General features: G+C 38.7%; 1 protein-coding gene and 1 long non-coding RNA gene across 7 annotated transcripts in view; one reads left to right on the top strand and one right to left on the bottom strand.

The window, feature by feature from the left end:
- LOC106059853 (zinc finger protein squeeze-like) overlaps positions 1–23,167 on the top strand; it is a 123,554-nt gene that overhangs the window by 30,698 nt on the left and 69,689 nt on the right. For all 6 annotated transcript variants that reach the window (XM_056016137.1, XM_056016142.1, XM_056016136.1 and 3 more), the window contains one exon: positions 6,292–6,414. In XM_056016137.1, the coding sequence (XP_055872112.1) occupies positions 6,345–6,414 (70 nt within the window). In that variant the 5' untranslated portion in view covers positions 6,292–6,344. The remainder of the gene's footprint in view (positions 1–6,291; positions 6,415–23,167) is intronic.
- On the bottom strand, positions 351–21,233 carry LOC129923710 (uncharacterized). Its single transcript, XR_008775712.1, has 3 exons — positions 21,032–21,233; positions 19,795–19,849; positions 351–708 (listed from the first exon to the last, which is right to left on the bottom strand). It is a non-coding gene; the product is annotated as an uncharacterized LOC129923710 (long non-coding RNA).

Consider the following 23,167-nt stretch of genomic DNA (forward strand, 5'->3'; position numbering starts at 1 on the left):
AAAAGATAGTGAAAATCCGACGTCATAATATTTTAGACCATTCAACGTTCTGATGCAACGGCTACATTTTTCTTTTCTGAAAGCAAAAGATCTAATTTTTTAAAATCACTTATGCAAGCAGTTGTTTCATAAAAATACACCACTTTTACAACCAAATCACTATTAATAGTAACAAACACGGGAGGCTCTTTAGTAAAGAAGATATCTACCAACCATATTTATAACACATTTATGCAAATGGTTTCCGATATTTTTTATTTTTTTTTACATTTGTTTTGCTAAGTTAAATAAGTTATATTATACTAGCTACTACTTTTACACACAAAAAATGTTGTTTTTTTAAGCGAAAAAATCTATTAAGTATGCATATAAGTTTGACATATTTTTAAAACAACAATTAATAATTAGTTTTTCATATTATCACGTAAACTGCAGTGCATTAACACAGCAATAGAACACTTAACTAAATGACTTTTTTTTTTACGGAGATATTTTGTATCTTGAGGAATAAGAGATTGACCCTTTACGAAACACCTAGATCATTCATTATAAATTTCAGTTAGGCCAGGTTCACATCTAACTTCACATTCACTTTCACCTATCCTTTGATCTGCTGGACCGCTGAGGCACCACACAAGATCTGTCAACCTTCTTTCTCCATTCTTCTCTGTCATTTGTCTTTGATAGAATTTCATTCTGGTGTTCTATCTGAAAATATTAATTGTACACGTTATGCTTGCAAGGTTAAAACAAATGAGGGACACAGATTTGAGACTATTAGGCAATCTACTGCCGAGCGCAGGAGAGAGAATTTGAACTGACCATGTAACAACGGACGGACGGATGGATGGGATGGGATAGATGGATATAGATATAGATATAATTAGAGATAGAGATAGATAGAGAGAGAGAGAGAGAGAGAGAGAGAGAGAGGGAGGGATGGAGGAAAGAATAGATAGATAGATGGATAGAGATGGATGGATAAATGGATGGGTAGATAGAAGCATAGATAGATGGATAGATAGGTGGATGGTTTGGCGGGTGGGTGTTTTGGTAGTATTGTTGTTGTGTATATGGGTGGATGGATGAGAGCGAGTGACACTGTTGTACCATGTGGCTGGCAGCAGATACAACCTCTAGATTGATATTGCTTATTGCAAACAATTTTGTTGAATATTAACATTCACTTATTATGCCCCCTCCCCCCCCCTAGGTTCAATAGCACTCATGTTTTTCATTCAACGTGTCCCTCCCCACCCCATCATTTATTTTTTAAATAATTGTCACCGGAGCATGCGCCCATGGCCATATTTACGGTGCACACCTGTGCAGGCGCACGCGCGTCTTGCATCGACGATGTTGAATCCACGTGTTCCACTGCCTGCCACATGTGTGTGTGACAGTGTGAGAGAGTATAGTGCCGAGGTGTGATTGTTACCTGGGAAATAGACACGTCACGTCATTTCAAAAGGTAGCGGTGGTCTTTTGGCTGTTGCATTGTAGTATGATTTACCCGTAACGCCGCGGTGAGGAAATAAAATAACAATAACTTTACTCTCTCATAGGAACAAAGACGAATGGGGAATAGCTTTTCAGAATTTACATAGCCAATTTGAATAGCAATAAATAAAAATGAACGCCGTAACAGATGCTTCAATTTTCTGTGTGTGTTGACCGTGTGTTTTTGTTGAAAGCTATAACTCTCGGTAAATGCTAACATTTCTTTTTTAATTAATTTTGTTTTAAGGTTATCTAAACAATCTTTAAACTTTGTGTTATGGGTCTATAAGTCAAGGCCCTGCTCACACAAATTCTTGGCGGTGAATACTGATGCTAAACGACCCCGAAACTACTACATTACGGTGATATCCAATACATAGTCAGCCTTGAAGTGATGGCCATTCTACGGTCCGCGTCCTATCCGGTCAGTTACTCGTTGCTATCCGGACCTCACCCACAGTGAATTTAAACCTCGAAAGGGATTTAAAAAAAAACAATGGGACGGTATTTTTTTTTTTTTGGTGATGCGGTCAGTGACACAGGCGGCGTAAATATTAAAGCCCCCCTCTTCCTTGGTCGAAAAAGGCTGAGTTCCATTGGTCCGGAGTTTGAACATGCCATCGATTCTCTTAGAGGATAACATTAAACCATTTTGGACTTCTTTTGTGCCAGAGTAGATATTATAGAATTGAAAGCTGTATATATTGTCAATAAAGGTTAAGTTTCATTCTTTGGTTTAAAAAAACATTTTCGTTCAAGTTCTGCATGAAGTCCATTAGACACCTACAACGTTGGACTAGTCTGAAGTGGACATTGGAATCGTGCCAAAACTTTTAAAGATCGCGTTCAGGTCGGTTCGTACCTATCAGAATTAAAGTTCGGGTTCGGTTCGGTCGTGAGGTTTGAGCCGTGACCTCCGTGACTATGTCGAAGGTGCCGTTTGAGCTCGTTCGGTTGTTTCGGTTCGGGTTCGGTTCGTCTCCCTATTCTAGTCTGGGGTTACAACACAGTGTAATGACATACACAGGAACTATTAAAAAGTTGGTAGTATGTGTGCAAGGACAGACATTAAACTCTAAATCGACCACCTGCGTACGATGGTTATGTATGCGCTGGATGTGGAAAAATATATAGGTCGCAACATGTAGGTTGGAAATCGGTTGGCAGGGTAGGGTTCGAAATTTCGTGGAGACTGGTATCAGCTTTTGGAAGGGCTATTATCTATATTTAATTTCTCGCGTTAAACAAACTATTGGCAGGCTATGGCCATTGCGCTGGCCCCATTAACCCACTCATTACTCAAAAAAACTCTCCATTGTCGAAAACCATTGCTCAGAGAAACTCTCTTTCCATTGTCATTGTTAAGTTTTTATCTTCAAGTAAATGAATCAACATTTTGTATCTAGATCTATACCTTGCAAGAAGCAGAGGTGGCCTTTTGGTTGGCTAATGGGGCCACCGCTCAAGGTCACAGGCCTTTAAAAAGTAAAGAGGAGGGAGGTCGTCTCGCGATAAGGAGATTCTTTTGCCACGTTCAGCTCATCATACAAATCTGCGGGCCCCCGCATATGACAATCGCACAAGGCCACGCGCTCTGCTTAGTCCGCCCCTGCACGACGCATAAAAAAAAAACCAATGTATCTAGTAAGGCCACGTGTCAGCCTGTGGAAGTGACTGGTTGATATACATCAGTCAGACTTCTGGTACTATTTCGCAATGTTCTGTTGAAACTTGTTTCCGGACTAAAAAAAATAGTTTAATGGTCCACGTGATAGCCATCAAACAACTGACCGTTTTCCCATTTGACAAACGCATGAACGTATATTGATATATGTGAGTAAAGTGAGAACTAAGAAAGAAAAGTCATCTAGATGTTAAATTAACCCTTGACTTTCAACATGAACACAGAAGCAGTACGAACCATTCTCCCAACATTCTGTTAGCAAGACCAGACATTAACACGTCAAACGTTTGAAGCTTTCGATGAAATGTCCCAGGTTTTTTTTTTGTTGAGAAGATGTAGTCCATTGACTTGAAATTCTAACCCAAACATCGACATTAGTTCAAAATCTCTGACATAAGAACAGCCGAAGGAGTCCATACAACCGTTTAATTTTTATCACGGGAGACAGCGTGCATTTTCGGCACTCCACTGTCAACCTTTTTTTTTTTACGGTGTAACTCTGTTCGCCTTAGTCCCTAAAATTTGACTGACGTTTTCAACATTGGGTCGTGCGTCGAACTCTTAATAAACGAGATATAAAAAGCATTCTCTAAACCAGGGGTTCTCAACCTGTGGGTCGCGACCCCCCTTGGGGGTCGATTGACGATTTGCCAGGGGTCGCCTAAGACCATCGAAAATGTGGATTGTTATTGTCTATTTTTCTATTGCTGTGTGGGTGGGGGTCGCGGCAGAGTCGGGGATTATAATAAGGGGTCGCCGAGCAAAAAGGTTGAGAACCGCTGCTCTAAACACTAGACGTCCATTTTGTGTCTTTAGGAGCAGTATGTTACTTGCATCGCTGCATCAGTAGAGTCACATACACAAAGAGTTCATTCTCCTCTATAGTTGTATGTTTGATTCCAAATGCCTTTTGAATGTACATAAACTTTCCATGAAGCATTTCCAGAGGTACGCTGTCCCATGTCTGAGAAACTTTGGACTTTCTCTATCTCCCCCTTCTCTTTCTCTCTTCTCTCCCTCTCTCTCTCTTTCTCTCCTTCACTCTCTCTTCAACACGCAGATACACCAACACTTTACAAATAAATGATAGCCTTAAGGAAGTGTGGCGTGGGCTTGGCACTGTGAAGCTTTCTATGGTTTAAAGCGGCGCCTTCGACGTAGTCACGGAGGTCAAGTTTAAAGCCTCAATGCCAGCACTTCACAAGCCACGTCAACGCCTCTGTTTGGTCAGCCTGCAAGCTGACTGTTTCCTTGTGTTTTCATGCTGGTCAAAACATTATGAAAAACCTAGAAGTCAATGCTATCGGGAGCTGGGAAGGGGTGGGGGTGCATATCTTTAGAAACATGCCGCCCTGGTTAATTTGAATACATCGATACTTCGATCTGTGACCACGAGTGCTGATGTTCAGAAATAGAAAAAAAATCAATACACTATTTTGTGTGTGTCCATTGTGTCAAGGACAATGAATGCCTGCAACTCATACTTATTCTGTTGTGAAGCAGTGGTTCTAATGTTTTTTTTTTGTTTTATTTGCCATTACATGTATATATAAGCAGTATCTATATTTTTTTTTTTAAAAGCAACCCTCAGAAGTAACGTGAATTCGTACTTCCTTGCTTTTTTTTTCCTTTTTTTTTCTTTTTAATTACGAACACTACTATTATTAGTGCAGGTGGACTTATTTTGAGAATCTTTGGCTCTACATTGCACCTTTATATTGTTGCGTGTGGGTTGAGCACTAGTAGCAGCTGTTAATATAAAAATTAATGTTTATTTCATTTCAATATTTACTCGTCGAAGTTTTAAAAAAATGTTTACAGAATTAAATTATTATGTAGTTTTTTTTCTTTCTATGTATGTTATGTCGTATGCAGTCAAACTTCCCGCTTCCAAATATTAGGCCTACATTTCCAAAAAAAAAAAAAATGATAAAAAAATAAGCTTGGCAGGATGATCAGCACTTGTCAGTATTCACGCTGAAAGATGGTCTTGAGAAATGACAGAGCATTGATTCTCAAAACTTTGGGATGGTAGCAAATTTTTTGTTACAAAAGTGTGTGTGTTTGTATGAGTGTGTGTTAGTGTTAGCTACCAACTATCTGCAAATAAACTTCCGCTTTTTTCCCCCTCGTTCCTCTGTTGTTTCATTTGCTATTTAATTCTTCTCGGAACCAGGCGATGGGTTAACACATCCACCTAATCCACTAAAAATCATGTGTGAAAGTGTATACCAGACACGTATTGAACCTTTGCTAATAGGCAACAGTTTGAGTGCTTTGTAAATAACTAATGACTTGTGGGATTGCACTGGCCGTAGTCGATAATTTATTAGGTAGGGCTTTTAATCCGTCCTTGGGGTTGAATACAAGCAACACTTTTAGAATTTTGTTACATTTTAGTTTGAAATGTCTTAAAACAAATTAATAACATAAATAAGAAGGTCTATAAAATATTAAATACAAATTGAAAAAAAAAAAAACCCCACCTCTAGACTACATTTTTAGAGTCACTGAGCCCAAATGTCATAGGATCAGACAGATCATGTCCATACAACGAGAGCACGCGACACGAACAGGCTGTCTGTCTGTCTGAATATATTCTATTAGATTGTGTTTGAATCCTCTCGGAGGCGATTGTGCGCGTGTGTGACGGGAGGGAGTCGGAGAAGTGTCGATTTCTTATGTATACTTTTAATAAGCGCCTCCCGTATTGTTAGTTTCTGGTAGTGTACATTACGGTCATCGTAGTCAAGACCATTTTCGTTGAGACTGGGCTTTGGGGCTTGGACCGTTTTGTTATTACTGATCTCAGTACGCCCAGTTTACCCTATTGCAAGTTCTAATCTACAACCACTCTGTATCATTAGCTTATTTTTGCACAAGTTGTAATCTACGCCTCTTTAGGTGACCCTTTCATTAGTTTTAATTTACGCCTCTGTATTTGTGAGCCATGTGGACTGACCATTTAAAAATAAAATAAAATTATATCTGTCAATGTCTTTTACTTTATTTTGTATCTTCGTTTTTTTTTCCCTTAAGAAACGCTCTAGTTGTACTTAGATCTTATTTCAAGCCGCTAATAAAGCATATCTGTTTTTTTCCCCTAGAAATGACGTCATTAAGCAATCCAGTGAACCTTTGACCAGTCACGTGACCATCTATGGAGGCGGGCAGTGGTCAAGGGGCGGGCCAAAGAGGTTCCCCCATGATGGCAGCGTCAACCAGCAGTGGTGAGTACACTTTGTCCTGCAGTGTGTTCCATAAGAGATAGCCGCCCTTTCTTTCTGTATCGCGACTAGCTTCCCTTGCCCCAGCAGGACTCAGCATGATTATAAGGCTTAGTGGTCACTCTTGAGAGCTCTCCGCACTTGAACCATTTGTTGAAAGTTGTATCACTTTTTGGTCGCTCTATATTCATTTTTTTTTATTGCGGGCCACCGTTGAGGTTCGCGATCCACAGGTTGAGAAACCCCGCTGTATTTGACTATCAATCAGCTAATATTTTTGGTGTATCAAAGCTTTTCTTCAACTGCATTGCACTGTGCACAAATTTGCCTACACAAGCAGACGACAGACTCTCCTGTTATTATGGCCTCTCTCTATTTGTCCTCATCTGATTCATCTGATATCTATTCTGCTCGGATTTGGCAACAGTTATTTTTGTAATATAGCATCCTTGATATTGTTTAGCTTAATGAATAAAGAAGCTCTACTAATCTATCTCTTTTAAAATTTTCTTTAGTATTTTTTTAAGTTATCTTGTATTCCTTCTCCTCACCCCCAATTCCCCATTTTTCTCACTCGCCGCTTTTTTTTTCTTTGACAAAGCTTATATTAACTCACCCTGTCTTTCTGTATGTCTGTCTCTCTGGATCTAGTTGAAAGCTCGCACAATTATTCATTGGCATAGACAAGACATGAATCAATAAAATAAAAAGTAACCAGTTAGTAAATTTATTACTGGTAATTAATTATTTGATTTGATACCAACAATGGAAACTAAATCATTCAGTATTCAAAGATATCGCTAAATTTGTTGGGTTTAGTCCCCTATAATAATTGTTTGCGCTATTTTTTCCCTCACGCACTCTCCGATCAAGTTATTTATTGTATCTAACAAAACATGAATCAATAAAAAAAATTACCCGACCAGTCTATTAATTATTTTGTTTGATAACGAATAAGGTTAATAACGTATACACTATTGATATAGTTTTAAGGGCTGAGTTCTTCCCCTTTAGATACGTTTTTTTAACAAGAATTTTTCATATTTTGATGTTTAAATTTTTTTTTAAAGCGGATCTTTAAAAATGGAAAAGTAAAAAAAAAAAAAAAGATCAGGGAGACTACAATGTTGTAAAATTTATCGTGAAAAACTCCAGTAGAGTAAAAAGGGAAAAAAAGGTCAAACTTGAGAGGGATGTAGAAAATAACAGGAAAAAACACACACACACACACAAATAAATTAAAAAAAAAATCCCCTGCCAAACAATATTTAAAACTAATTGTGCAATGTCGCGAAATACTTCCTTAATTGTTTTACGTTCACGGATTGTAAGCCGTACACTTTGAAAAAGTCTTTTCATTGTGAGTCCCTTGTAACCCCAGGAACCACCGGTCCTCCGGGTAAACAGAAATAAAGACTAAAGACGGAAGACCATACATCTTAATGAACACCAAGTGCATTTCTATAGTGCCCTGAATCGGACTGTAGCTGTAGTGCAAATGTGTTGGATAGTAGTTGGTACCACGTCCGCCATTCACTTGTTTTTTGCGCTTGAAAAGAGATTACTAAGGACTAAACTGTGCTTTGTATCTAGTCTTGTTCCGGCCGGATTGTTTCTACGGTGTTGGATTGTTCGGCAGACGACGGAAGCCATTATTGTGTTGCGGTATTTCTTTTGTCCGTCACTCGACCAACTCAAACGGAAATCTCTGGGTGAATAAGAGAATCGACTTAAGTGCATACAAGGTTTCGTCCTAATTATCTGTTAGTGAACATAAAATTTTAGTTGGCACTATGGACTATAAATAATGCAAAGTTAATTCAATCTTCCATTTTATCGAGACCAAGTACTCACAGCCACTTAAAAGTTAGAAATAGCTCGAAACGAAACGAAATCTTGCGCCATCACAAGTACGAGAGAATGAAGACATTTCAACGCAGGAAAAAATGGTAGCCTTATTGAGACCACCTAGATGCCCAAAGTAAAATTCTAGTTTAACACTTACTCTCCGTAATTATTTTTTCACGTTTCGATGGAATTCTTCATTTTGCTCATTACTATTTCACTCCCCTGCTATGGTTAAGCCTCAATAGCTTTGTTGTTTGTTATCAGAAAATGTTGTATTTTGGTGTAACATTAAAGGCAAATGCATGCTCTTTTTATGTAACACAAAATAAAGTTTATCAAAATGAAACATTAATTTAATTTAATGAGGTCCAATCAACGTTGGTATCGTCAATTAGGAGAAAAAGAGTTAATATCTTGAATTTATTTACTGTGACACTGCCACACTGACTTACACACAGACTTACACACAGACTTACACACAGACTTACACACAGACTTACACACAGACTTACACACAGACTTACACACATACACACAGACTTACACACAGACTTACAAAGTAGGTCCACTCGTGAACACCCACAAGTCTGGAAACACAGCTCGGTGTGTGTGTGTGTGTGTGTGATTTGAGACTGCTGAAAGTGTTTCCGTCAAGATGGACGACATTAAAACAAGAGATCAAAGCTAAAAATAGCTTACGGAGAGCTTCGGGTAAACCCGAGTGTCACGTCTGCTCCCCTATCAAAGACACAGTCTCTATCAAAGACAACTAGATTACAACTTTTGTTTATGTGTGTCGGAGGAGGGGGAGAGATAAAAATTGACCAAGAAATAGAGGTAGAAAGAGAAAGAACGAGATAAATAGAGGGAAAGAAAATAGAAAGAGGAAAGAGAGAGAGAGAGAGGGTGTGTAAAGTTACAGAATTGAAAGAGAGAAGATCCATTTATTTTAATGTAACGTTTGAACGTGTCTTTTGTTAGTATTTTGAAATATTTCTTAGATACCGAAAATATTTTAGTAGTTGATGGCAAATTAGAGGATCCTTGTTAGACCAATGAAAGAGTTAATCCGCACCTCTTTAATGTATACGGGCGTTCAGAACAAAACTTTTAAAAAATCAGATATGTGTATAGCTCGTCACTCTGCTGTTACAAGAGAGAAACATCCAATTATTACGGTACGGGAGGCAGGTGGTTTGTCCAACCCACGTCATCCACCACCTCTAAGTACAATTAAGCTACCCATGTTTCTGCTGCTTGTTGTTTTTTTTTTTTGGTACTGCTACCATGGTTTCTGCACACAGTTCCATATCAATATCACTGTCAGGCCTGGTCCTATAACTGGTTGATCTGTCTCTTCACCGCTACCTGTCCAGTACATCTCCAACCGTGTTTAATTAATACGTAGATCAACTGGATGTTGCACCACGCTCCGGTGCACTGTCCCCTCCTCTCTCTCTCTCTCCCTCTCTCTCTCTCACTCACACACACATACCTTAAAGTTTATTTGCCATATAAAACACGGGGTGCTGCTACCTAGCTTGTAGTTTTGTATTCTGATTGTATTAGCTTTTTACGCTTTAGATATGCATACATATTTCAAACTATCCCATGTCGCGACTTTGCATATTGCTCGTGGCGCCGCACGAAGACCTGGTATCGTATCCATTTAGTACTCCACGATCTTCTATTCAAATCTTGTTCTATACTCCCCCTCCTCCCCCACAACACACACACATATAATTCTTCTCACTCCCCTCAGCTTCTGTCGATGCGCACCTCTTTAATAAATAGCGTCACTTCATGGACAACCCACCCACGCAACTCCCCTCTTCCGCTCTGAGCATTGCATGCACTATTCACGCGAGCGTTCGGTGAGTTATAATAGAAAACTAAAGAGAGAGAGAGAGAGAGAGAGAGAGAGAAGAAAAGATATAGAGAAAGAGAGAGAACGAACAGTAGACAAAACTTGCAAGGAAAACGGTCGTCAACCGTTTCTTTTTTTCCGTGTCACGCATTCGAAAACTTTTTTGTTTTCTTTGAAACTGGCAGCCGGGTATGAATAGCAAACTAGGGCACAACATCGGCAGCCGCGCATGAATAGCATATCTTTCCTTTATCTGTTTCGTCTTCCTCCTCTCTGCCCTTTTGTTCGTCACATCTTTAAATAGGTTCAGTGCCCCCGGAGTTTGGCCAAAATATGCATTTTCTTTTATTGGCCGTAGTTCATGTAGCTGAGGATAAGAGGCGCCCCCCCCCCTCTCCCTTTCCCCCGCACTTTCCCGGGAGGGGTACATTGTTAAGGACGCATTTAAAAAAAAAATAGGGACTAAGTAATGGGAAAGAAAAGAGGTTTTGACAAAGTGAAAAAAACGCTCTATTATTATATAATGAAGAGTTACTATTTCCCCAACTTGCGCACGTTTTAGAACCTTTATTTCCTCTTTGTTAGTACAATCGCTATTGAAAAGATGGATTTAAAATTATGAAAATATTGTCAGTCACTTTGCGCCTACAGGGCGTAAGTGGCGCCAGTGTGCGCCCCGAGGGCCGTACCTTTGTTGAAAGAACCCCCTGCTCGGTTAAAGAAGATATTTAATATTTAAGCATGCTGGCGCGTGCTCGTAATTTTAAATATAAACACATACGCCAACTTCATTGACATTGAAAGTTCAAATCGCTACGTATTTCGTGGGTTGGTCCTCTGGGGGTTTAGCGAGTCTTCTGGGGGTTTCATTTTTCTCTATTCTTCTCTGTTGTTCTTAGAATTGTCACCCACGTAAAGTCCCTTTCATACCTTGAGGTTTCGATTTCTTGAGGAATCGATTCCGTAATGTTTTATCTCCTTTTTGTTTTCATTATTTGATGTTTCACTTTCTTGATATTTCCATTTTATAATGTTTCCTTTGCTTAATATTTTGTTTCCTTGATTGATTTCTTGATTTTTTATCTAAATATTTTTATTTACTGATTTTTTCTTCATGTCTTGATCTTTTCATTCTTTGATGTTTCTATTTATTGACGTCCATTAAAAATTTTCCTTTCAATGATGTTTCATTTCCTTGATGTTTCTAATTATTGATGTTTTAGTTCCTTGATTTATCCATTCATTGATGTTTAAATTCCTTAATGTTCCCATCAGTGGCGTTTCATTTTATTGATGTTTATGTTCCTTGATGTTTCAGTTACTTAATATTCCCATTTAATGATGTTTCAGTTTCTTGATGTTTCAGTTCCTTTGCTTAATGTTCCCATTCAATCATGTTTCGGTTCCTTAATATTCCCATTCAGTGATGTTTCCATTTTTTTTCTTTTTTTTCTGTTCCATTCTGTTTCAGTTCCTTAATATTCCCATTTAATGATGTTTCCGTTCCTAGATGTTTCAGTTTCTTAATGTTCCCATTCAACGATGTTTCAGTTCCTTAGTGTTCCCGTTCAATCATGTTTCAGTTCCGTAATGTTCCCGATCAATTATATTTTAGCTCCATGATGTTTCGATTTCTAAATGTCACCTTTAATTTTTTTCCTTTCCCAGCAGTTGCCTCTATTTCGTCGTTTGTTTTTTTTTTTTCATTTAGCATTTCTTGTCCCCCTTTGGAAGAAGACTTTTTGTCAGCACTCTCTTATTGCCTGTGCTTTGAAGTTTTGTTTTACTCTTCAGACTTCTTCTTTTAGCTTAACCCATTGCACTAGTTGCTTGGTGCATAGTTTCATTGCTGAACTAATGAGAACTGTAACCCATTGCACTAGTGGCTTGGTGCATAGTTTCATTGCTGAGCTAATGAGAACTGTAACCCATTGCACTAGTTGCTTGGTGCATAGTTTCATTGCTGAGCTAATGAGAACTGTAACCCATTGCACTAGTTGCTTGGTGCATAGTTTCATTGCTGAACTAATGAGAACTGTAACCCATTGCACTAGTGGCTTGGTGCATAGTTTCATTGCTGAGCTAATGAGAACTGTAACCCATTGCACTAGTTGCTTGGTGCATAGTTTCATTGCTGAGCTAATGAGAACTGTAACCCATTGCACTAGTTGCTTGGTGCATAGTTTCATTGCTGAGCTAATGAGAACTGTAACCCATTGCACTAGTTGCTTGGTGCATAGTTTCATTGCTGAGCTAATGAGAACTGTAACCCATTGCACTAGTTGCTTGGTGCATAGTTTCATTGCTGAGCTAATGAGAACTGTAACCCATTGCACTAGTTGCTTGGTGCATAGTTTCATTGCTGAGCTAATGAGAACTGTAACCCATTGCACTAGTGGCTTGGTGCATAGTTTCATTGCTGAGCTAATGAGAACTGTAACCCATTGCACTAGTTGCTTGGTGCATAGTTTCATTGCTGAGCTAATGAGAACTGTAACCCATTGCACTAGTGGCTTGGTGCATAGTTTCATTGCTGAGCTAATGAGAACTGTAACCCATTGCACTAGTGGCTTGGTGCATAGTTTCATTGCTGAACTAATGAGAACTGTAACCCATTGCACTAGTGGCTTGGTGCATAGTTTCATTGCTGAGCTAATGAGAACTGTAACCCATTGCACTAGTTGCTTGGTGCATAGTTTCATTGCTGAGCTAATGAGAACTGTAACCCATTGCACTAGTTGCTTGGTGCATAGTTTCATTGCTGAGCTAATGAGAACTGTAACCCATTGCACTAGTTGCTTGGTGCATAGTTTCATTGCTGAGCTAATGAGAACTGTAACCCATTGCACTAGTTGCTTGGTGCATAGTGTCATTGCTGAGCTAATGAGAACTGTAACCCATTGCACTAGTTGCTTGGTGATTAGTTTCATTGCTGGACTGATGAGAACTGTAACCCATTGCACTAGTTGCTTGGTGCATAGTTTCATTGCTAAACTAATGAGAACTGTAACCCATTGCACTAGTTGCTTGGTTCATAGTGTCATTGCTGAACTAATGAGAACTGTAACCCATTGCACTAGTTGCTTGGTGCATATCTTCATTGCTGGACTAATGAGCACTGTAACCCATTGCACTAGTTGCTTGGTGCATAGCTTCATTGCTGGACTAATGAGAACTGTAACCCTTTGCATTAGTTGCTTGGTGCATAGTTTCATTGCTGAACTAATGAGAACTGTAACCCATTGCACTAGTTGCTTGGTACTTAGCTTCATTGCTGAACTAATGAGAACTGTAACCCATTGCATTAGTTGCTTGGTGCATAGCTTCATTGCTGGACTAATGAGAATTGTAACCCTTTGCATTAGTTGCTTGGTGCATAGTTTCATTGCTGAACTAATGAGAACTGTAACCCATTGCACTAGTTGCTTGGTACTTAGCTTCATTGCTGAACTAATGAGAACTGTAACCCATTGCATTAGTTGCTTGGTGCATAGCTTCATTGCTGGACTAATGAGAACTGTAACCCATTGCACTAGTTGCTTGGTGCATAGTGTCATTGCTGAACTAATGAGAACTGTAACCAATTGCACTAGTTGCTTGGTGCATAGTGTCATTGCTGAACTAATGAGAACTGTAACCCTCTGCACTAGTTGCTTGGTGCATAGTGTCATTGCTGGACTAATGAGAACTGTGTATGACACTGAGGATGGCGTGAGCTAGAAGGAATAGTGGCAAACGTGTCGGCACAGTGCTTGTGGGTCCCCCCAACAATTTAACCAACCGTGTCATGTTCGTGATCTTTCGTAGGTAAAGGTTGAAAAGAATTTGAAAGGTGTGAATGCAAGCGTAGACCACAGACTGACTAAATATAAGAATCAGTTTGAGTTGTCCAGACTCATCGCAATCTATTACTTTGATTCTCCGAGGTGATTAATGATTGAAAAAAAAAAGGAAATAATTTCACTTGACTGGAGCATGAGTTAAAAAGAAAAACATAACAATTAGTGTTCCTTTATAAGTGTTCTCACTATCTTCAGTTATAATAGGCACTAGTTCGTGAAACTTTTTCCGTGTATCCTTGCATTTACAAACATTGACTTTTTTTCTATTCTGCAATGCCAATGACTTGTAGCCATTACATCAGCCTCCTGAGGTTCATAGGGACAAATTAGTTCTGCATGCGTCATATGCTTCCCGTGTCAATGTGTGACCTGAATGCGAAACAGTCCATTAAACTCAAGTCTATGTGTTCCATCTGTGTTTCGCCAACCGACCGAATTCCGACATTGGCTCGGGTTTTCATTTCCTAGGGCCTTTCATTTGAGTTTTGACACTGGGGACCATTCAAGCTATATACCCTCTTCCCCTCCCTCTTCAGACACACACATACACAGTGTCTCAGTTCGGACACCGTAAAAAAGATGCGACTTTCCATTTGTGTAATAAGAGGTGGGCAACCGAGTTCAGTGATGTAAAACAGTGGCTACATGTTAACTAGGGGTGCACCGGATAGTACTTTTTGATATTCGGCCGGAGCCGGATATGTCCGGTTAGTAAAATTTGATATTCGGCAGAAGCCGGAGCCGGAGCGACTATCCGGTGCACCCCTAATGTTAACCCATTTGGCTACATATTTCAATTTTTTTTTTGTTTTACGCTGTACTCAATATGTTGTCACATGACTTCAGCATGACTTCGTTTACAGTGAAGGTGCAAAAGACAATGGGCTTTAGATTGGATTCCACCAAGTTATTAAAAAAAATGTGTGCCTATTTTTTAAAAACTTGTCAATGTTGAAGATCTCACTTTCTCTCAGGCATCCTTCGTTGTCTCTATGGAAGAGCCTCGAACCCCTATCTTTTAAACACTCGCGCTGGCGCTCTATCCGCGTTGTGGAAAAGATGCTTACTACTGCTCGGTATTGCTCAGAATATAGATCTAAATGTGTCTTATGCTAATACGTCGCTCTAAATATATATCTAGATTTGTCTTATGCTAAAAAGTTGCTCTAAATATAGGTCAATATCTGACTTTTGCTAATGGAGCATATATAGATCTATATCTCATTTACGCTAATAATTTGCACTAGATATAGATCTACATTTTTCTCATGCTAAAAGATTGCTCTAGATATAAATCTACATTTGTCTCATGCTAAAAAGTTGCTCTTAACATAAATAATAATAATAATCTTTATTATTCATAAGGAAATTTGTCTTACAATTAGTGCATTACACCAAACAAAAAACATTATAACTATAGGACATCGAAATAGACATTCACATCAGACTCACTCGTAAGTTTCATGTGAAATATTGAGAGTTGAATTGCATTAATGATTTGATTGCCAGTAGAACAAAAGAGTTTTTGTGTATTTTTTGTTTTTTTTTAAATTTCCATTCTTTTTTTTATCCCTCGAACAGAACCACATTTGAATATTTCTTGTAAAGTTTTTTTTTCTATGTATTTAGAATTAGAAGTTTATAAAAAATAACAGTTACTGAAATGAAGTAACCAAATACACACCATTAGTGCTGTAAGAGCATACCAGCAATGCTGCAACGGTGGCATACCGTGACCATTCACCTCCGCATCATATACCGTTTTAAAACAACAACAACAACAAAAAACAATGGTCGCCACGAAGTGCATGTCTAAATGTGTAGGTCACAATGTGTATGTTTTAATGTGTTTGTCACTACGAGTATTATAGAATATGTTGGTCACATCAAAATACCAAAATGTGTATGTTATAATGTGTATGTGTATATCAAAATGTGCATGTTACAATGTTTATATCAAAATGTGCACGTCATAATGTGTATATCACAAGGTGTATGCCTCAATGTGTATGTCACATTTCTGTCCTGATTACAATCAATTTGTAAATTTTCCCCATATTATTATTATTACTCTTAATGCTATTGCCATTGTTCGGGGCATTTGTTCCTATTGATTCAACCGTTAACTGAAGGCTAAGCGAGGGTGGCCCACATGTTTCTGTGTCACTGTTGAGATCGTGTGAAACAATATCACAATTTTGAATCATGCTTTCTGCAACCTGTTACCTGTGTGTGTGTGGTGTGGGGGGGGACGACATGTGGTGTGAGTACAGGAAACAGGCCTCATCCATGACGAATGTCGCGATTAAGGAGGGGGGGGGTTAATCTCCCGTTGTTAAGCACGAGGCTCTCTCATTCATTAGAACCCTCGCTCTGCTGCCCACGTTGAAACAGAAGCTTCTCAATACCATATTTCATGAGAGAGAGAGAGAGAGAAAAGGCGGGGGGGTACATAGACATAGATTAATAATAATAATAAAAGATTCACGGAAGGATAAATATAAAAAAAAATAAGAGAAATAGGGTGAGAGAGAAAGATAGATGGAAAAGGGAGAGAGAGAGAGAAAGAGAACGAAAAATGACTTGTGGAATAGAAAAATACAATTGGACATAATGAAAACGAGAGATGAATAGACAAAAAAACTAAGGAGCTTGGGGAGGGAAGGGGGGGGGCGGCTGCAACAATAATAGGGAGGTAGGGAAATAATAAATATATAAATATAAATATGTATGAAATGACTTAATGACTTTAAGTCAAGACTAGCTGCAGGTAAACCGTTCATAGCGTCCACCCCAATGCTGAAGATCACAACAATGCCTTTAAAAAACAAAGACAATTACCAACAAACCAATCATCAAGTGCAGCTGTCACGTGAAGATCTGGACACGAGACCCGAAAATCTGCTACATTCACGGACAAAGAAAATTGTTAGAATAAAAACGTATTTCGAACCATACACGATCGCATCTGTAGTTTATAAAGAATAAGCCCTTTGAAGTTTTACACTATTTACGACATATGTATTAGTATTAGTATTATCTTATTGGTTCTTATTAACTCATTTAGTGTCAAATAAGCATTCGTTTTAATGAATTCATCTACAATTTAAATATATATATGTATATAAAAAAAAACGCTTAAATAATGAATGGAATATAAAAAAAGGTTTCTAGAATGATAATTAGCAGCACATTTAGATGTGACCTCGACTAGGTAACTCGCTTTGATCCAGAACTCATTGATAGTATCGTTCAGCCTACTCATTTGTCGTTAACGCCTACAAATGTCCGCATAAATCCGTTATTGAACGTATCAATAGTGTGAGGACTAAAGATGCATATCAGGAGACAGCTATGGGTGTTTATCGAGGTATAGTGTTTAGTAAGTTGGGTTCTCACGACACCTATTAGGATACAATTAGAGGCCTAATGATGAATAAGGTGGACACTCGCGATACCTATTCGCGATGCAAATAGAGGTGTGCTTCGAGGTAAAATGTTTAGTAAGGTGGGCACTCACGATTCCTATTGGGTTCTAAGTAGATGTGTTTCGAGGCTCAGCGTTTAATACGGTGGGCACTCACGATACCTATCTCGATACAAAAAGAAGTGTGTATCGAGGTATAATGCTTAGTATGCGATACCCGTCTAGGTTCAAGCGGAGGTTAGTCTCAATGCATAAAGGTGAGAACTCCAGATATCAACCGCACTTTGTTTTGACATTTTATCGCTGCCCTCCGCCACTTTACTTCAAAAGAAATGCATCCCTCGTGTCAGTGACCTCCCGTCACAGCAGTCGACGCACTTGCCCCATCGCCTACGCCTCGAACAGCTCCCGCCCACTAGTATCGAAAGTATGCAGGGGGTTGCTAGAGTGGTTATATGCTGAGTATCGGTACACATTTGCATAATGCTGAATATACAACGAAATGGGATGAGACCGGTAGAGATCGAACACTAATGACTGCAACAAGATGGAATAATAATACATCGGTTTCAATTCTCTTCAACAAGACCTACTTACATATACAACGTCTGTCTGCTATCTAAACCTAATGCTTCTCTAATTATGTTTGTCAATTTATTCAGCTCTTCTTAATGATAAAATGGAAGCGTTCATGAAGAAAAAAGCCATAGTTTTTTTTTTATGACCTATTTTTTAAAAAATTAGAACTAACCGTGACAGACGGACAGACAACACCCGCCTTGTATATTGATCTAGATCTATATGGTTGAAGATGTTGACAGATTAATTAGTCTTTTTGTTTTTTAATTAGTCTTTTTGTTTTTCTTAACGTTGTGGTATGGGGGTGGGGAGTGGACATAGTGGCTGAGTGGTTAAGAGCTTGGCTTCATAACCAAGGGATCTTGGGTTCAAATACGGGTGAAGACTGTGATCTTGAATTTCGGGATTTTTTTTTTGGGGGGGGGGGCGCTTCTCTAAGTCCATACAGCTTTAATGGGTGCGTAAAGTAAAGACTTTTGGTCGTTGTGCTGGCCACGATACCCGCGCTAAGAGTGGAACACAGATAAAGATGACCTTTACGTCATTTGCCCTATAGGTCTCAAGGTCTAAAAAAAAAGGGGGGGGGAGGTACCTTAAATTGACTCTTTACTAAACGATGTGCTAGGGTTTGTGACCACGTGACAGGTCGACCAAACGACTCCACACGTGCTGCCAGACACCTTTAACCTGCTGACATCTGTTTGCATTGAAACACAATTCTGTAGTTTTTTTTTCTTAGGGCATCTTCACCTGATGTCAAACTCGAGACCCATGGATTTGAAACTGTATGACCACCTGATCCCCATGTAGACTCTACCACCTATGAAAATGTTTATTCATATTGAGGGGGGAGATTGGAGGGACAAATTAAAGGGGTCAGTAATTCCCCTGGGTCAGTTGCTACCGTGTAAAGATTCTCAGCGTTCTGCCTAGAACTGCTCCTTGTGGACTTGCTTCATCCGATTTCCGTTATTGCGAACACGTCGGTTTAAATAGTTTAACAGTTGTCGGCATGACAATTTTTTTATTTTTTTTTTTTGGTTTAAAAATGACTAAATTTTAACAGTCTTTTTCTCTTGCCCCCCCCCCCCCCCCCTCAATTTCAACCCGACTTCCTGCGAAATATACTCGCATCATTGCTTATGGTATTTATGCCCTCCTTCTTTTTTTTTTTAAACCGCTCCAAACAAGTCATTTCCAACTGCGGACTTTTAAAAAAACTTTTGCATTTGTTACATTCGCCCCTGTTGTGTCACTGGTTCGGTGTTCATTCACAAGACGTAACCGAGATTCCCACCCCGCCTCTCCGTAGACAGGGGATAAAGGGAATGGTTGATAAGGTTGAAAGCTTTTGATTGTAGATTTTTTTTTTTACTTTAGTCATGTTTATGTGGAAATACATGTTGAATACGTGGCCAGTATTTGGGCTGCAGTTCGTTCCACTCAGTATCTGTTTGTTACCTGTCATTACGGCAGAAGCTTGTATTCAAGGTTTCTCAAGTTGAGACATGTAATGGACCCGTCTTTAGAAATTAAGCTAGAATTCAGTTAAAAGTGCTCAGTTAACCCAGAAACTGATACATGTGTGAAACCCCATACAACATCATATTACTTATATGTGGACTTTCTATCTGGATCCTGAAAAATAAACTATTTTGAAACGGGAACGTAACATGTTCCTAAAAATTGCTAGTTTAATTGGTGCACGAAATTTGAATACTCGAAATTATCGTAAATAAGAGCGTGCATATATGTTTGTAATCTCAAAAGAATGTTTCCTGTCGACTGAAATATTATTCTGCGTTGTCTTTTTACAATACCTCTGTTGAAGCTACTCCTTCATGGAACCTGGATCCAGGAACCTGGACAGCTGATCTAAAAAAAAACACAAAAAAAACGACTGTTACGATTTTCCTAGAAATGTAAAAGTTGATGTATATCGCAGAAAAAAAAATCACTAGCTCGTTGGCCACACGGGCAAAACTCTAGTTATAATTTTTCAAGTAAAAAAAATAAATAAATTTACATTTGGCTTAAGATCTTTATCTATGATTCTAGGTCTAGATCCAACATCGTTTTGAAAGCACCGTCACGTTCTTGAAAGGACAATCACGTTCGGGAATTTCCGAATGTAAGGCTCTATTGATTCAAGAGTTGAATTACTTAAATACAGAACAAATTTTGCACATAATCTTTTAAAAGTCTAGTTACTCGAAATGCTTAGAATGGGAATGTTATAAAGTGTACTAGATCTATACATTCGTTTAACCAGGAGTCTTTCTAAGGGAAGAAGGGGGGCGGGCTAAGGACATGTTCCATTGTTTTTTAATCTCACATTCATTAATTTTTAAGAGAAAAACAATCGCTCTATAAGTTGCTAAAAGGAGGTATTGTCTTTTATTTTTTTTAAAGTATTTTTCACGTTTTTTTTTTAAAAGAAAGTTTCTAAACTCTTTTTGTCGATTCTCTATACAGATAGTGTTGTTGTTGTTTTTTTTTTTACATTGAAGGCTATATATTTCTAGAGGGGAACTGTAGTAATAATTGTACTCTAAAAAAACATCAAAATAAAATGCTTGTGTGTCCAATCAAACACTTGTTTAAATTTCTCATGGCTGGTAATGTTTGAAAAGAGAAGCGATGGTACTAGTCCATACAACTTGTTAAAGATTCTCCTTATATTAGTCTTTGATTGGGGTAAATGAACACTGAACCATTTGTATTTCACTGTCCTGTTCAGATTAAACTTTGATAACTTTTTTGTTTGTCAGCAGAAAATGTTTCTAACCCTAACCCTAACCCTAACTCTAGGAGAATGCATGCTCTTTTTACACAACACAAATCAAGGTTTATAAATCCAAAAATCAAATTAGTTTCATGGGAGTCAAATCAACGCTGGCATCGTCAAGTAGGAGAGAAAGAGTTAACAAAAAATCGTGAACGCTATAATGCAACAGCTTCACGTCAGCGATTTCCCAGACTTTGAAGACTGGATAGTGAGATACATTTCGTTTTTTTCAAAAAAAAAACAAACAAAAAACTATGGATTGCACTCACGAGCTAAGCAGTGTGTTGTATTGTCTCTTTATTTAAAATGGAATGATAACTTTAGGAATCGTCCACAAGGTCTACCTTCCAAGGTAGTGAGAATCTCTGGCACTAGTGCGGCCTATCGTTGTGTTGTGTATGCGCCTTGTCAAGGTTGTTATTATTGTTATTCTTCGCTACACACAAAAACAACAAAAAAAAAACACCACCACCATACGGCATGTGCAGCCAACTGTCATCGCTTGGGATTAATCGAACGCTCGACGTAAGCCAACTGCATTGTTGGCGCATCAAAGGGAGGAAACTCTGTAACAATGAGCGCGTTATTCCTCTCCGTGCCGCCCCTTCCCCCCCCCCCCCCCGCCCTGCACGCTAAATCAGCACTGTATGTACCTCCCCACCCCCTACTGTCTATCCGATGGGGGATCGGGGAAAAAAAAAAAGAAAAAAAGGGAAGGGGGGAGGTGGCGATGTGCAGCGATTACCTGTAGCAAAGCGCAACAATGTCTCGAACGCCGCTGCGGAAAAAGAAACAGCTGGAAGTATGACTTCAATGTTTCTCAGCCCGTGGGGGGTATCGGTAACCTTGAGGTCAGTTTCAGCTTACAAAGCTTACATGAACTCACTCTGACTGAGTGGTAGAAATGGTGCACACGTTATTTCTCCCACTTTTCATTCTGGGATAAAGGTGAATTTTTTTTCATATGAAAAGGGAAACAAATCTTACAATATTGAGATTTTTGGCTGTAAATGTGCAGTTCTTACCCTTATATAAGCTTTTTTTTTTTTTTTTTTTTTTTCTCTTAAAGGGGGATGGGATGGGTCAGTATTAAGAGTAGCCGCCGTGGAATACCTTCTCATTCCTCATTAGAATGACATGTCTTGGTCATCTACATCAAGCTCAAGTTTAATAAGGTCAGTCAAGATTAGCTAGCCATATGGGGTTGCAGAGCCACGGCGTTTATTCGAATATATATATATATATAACAGCATCCTCATTGTTCATAGCACTCTCTGTATCAAAGTCAGATCTCTCATAAAAGGTCACTATAATTAAAGGAAGAAATAGTGCCTTTTACACTGCATCCGCACGTAAAACAACAGGGACTATTTTTTCTTCAGTCGGAGTGTTATGCGTTAAACTATAACTGCAAGCCGTTTCATTCATTCAGCGTGTTGCCCTGGAATCCATGAATGGGCCAAGAATAGATGGTGTGCACACTGCACCCGCCCCGTAACATCAACGTCCGGCCCCTCCGCACTGTCACCGAATTTATTTTTTTTTTCCTTTTCTTCACTATGTAACTGTTTGAGTTCGATACGGCCAGTGTAGGGCGTTATCGATTTCCGATCAGTCCTGACCCACATGTACAATGCGTAATGGTCCTGACTATCTGTTCCATTCAAATACTTGCCCTGGGCTTAGTAAAGTTGGGTCGCGTTGTATTTCGGTGGTTGTTTTTTTTTTTGTCAGTAGATAGTGAAATGTAGGGCAGAGTTCTCTCCATCTGTTGACTTAGTATACGGACAATATTAAAAGCAGATTGATTTGTGTGTGTGTGTGTGTGTGTGCGTGCGCGCGATAGGGTTTGTAATGAAATAGTCAGATCTTTATTGGAAATTCTTGTGTAATTCATTGTATGTAATGTCTTTATAACTGTCGTAGTCTTTCTTATTACTTGTCTTTGAATTTAAAAAAACAACAACAATTTAAGTCTTTGTAACTTGTGTGTTTTTTTGTAACTTGTTTCTTTATAAGTATATGCACATTAGTAACTTTGGTGTTTGTGTGTCTTTGTAATTTTCTGTGATTTTGTAACTTTATGTGATTTTGTGACTCTTTTCTGTCTTTGTGACTTCGTGTCATGTGAATTTGTAAAGTTTTCGTGTTAATAGTAATTTTTGTGTGTCATTGTAACTTTAAGTCCATTTGTAACGTGTAACTTTGTACCGTGGCGGTGGAGCTTTAATAACATCGCGTGCCAATGTTTGAGTAATGACATACGTATACACATGTGTCACAGTGTGTCTGTGTGTGTTGTTTGATAACTTCTTGTGTATTTACTTGTGTGTGTGTGTTTGGGGCGTGTCATTCAAGAAATGTAAATTCAAACCTAAGATTCTGTTAGTTTTTTTTTTTTTTTA

This window comes from Biomphalaria glabrata, chromosome 17 (genome assembly GCF_947242115.1).
Source record: "Biomphalaria glabrata chromosome 17, xgBioGlab47.1, whole genome shotgun sequence".
NCBI classification, from domain to species: domain Eukaryota; kingdom Metazoa; phylum Mollusca; class Gastropoda; family Planorbidae; genus Biomphalaria; species Biomphalaria glabrata.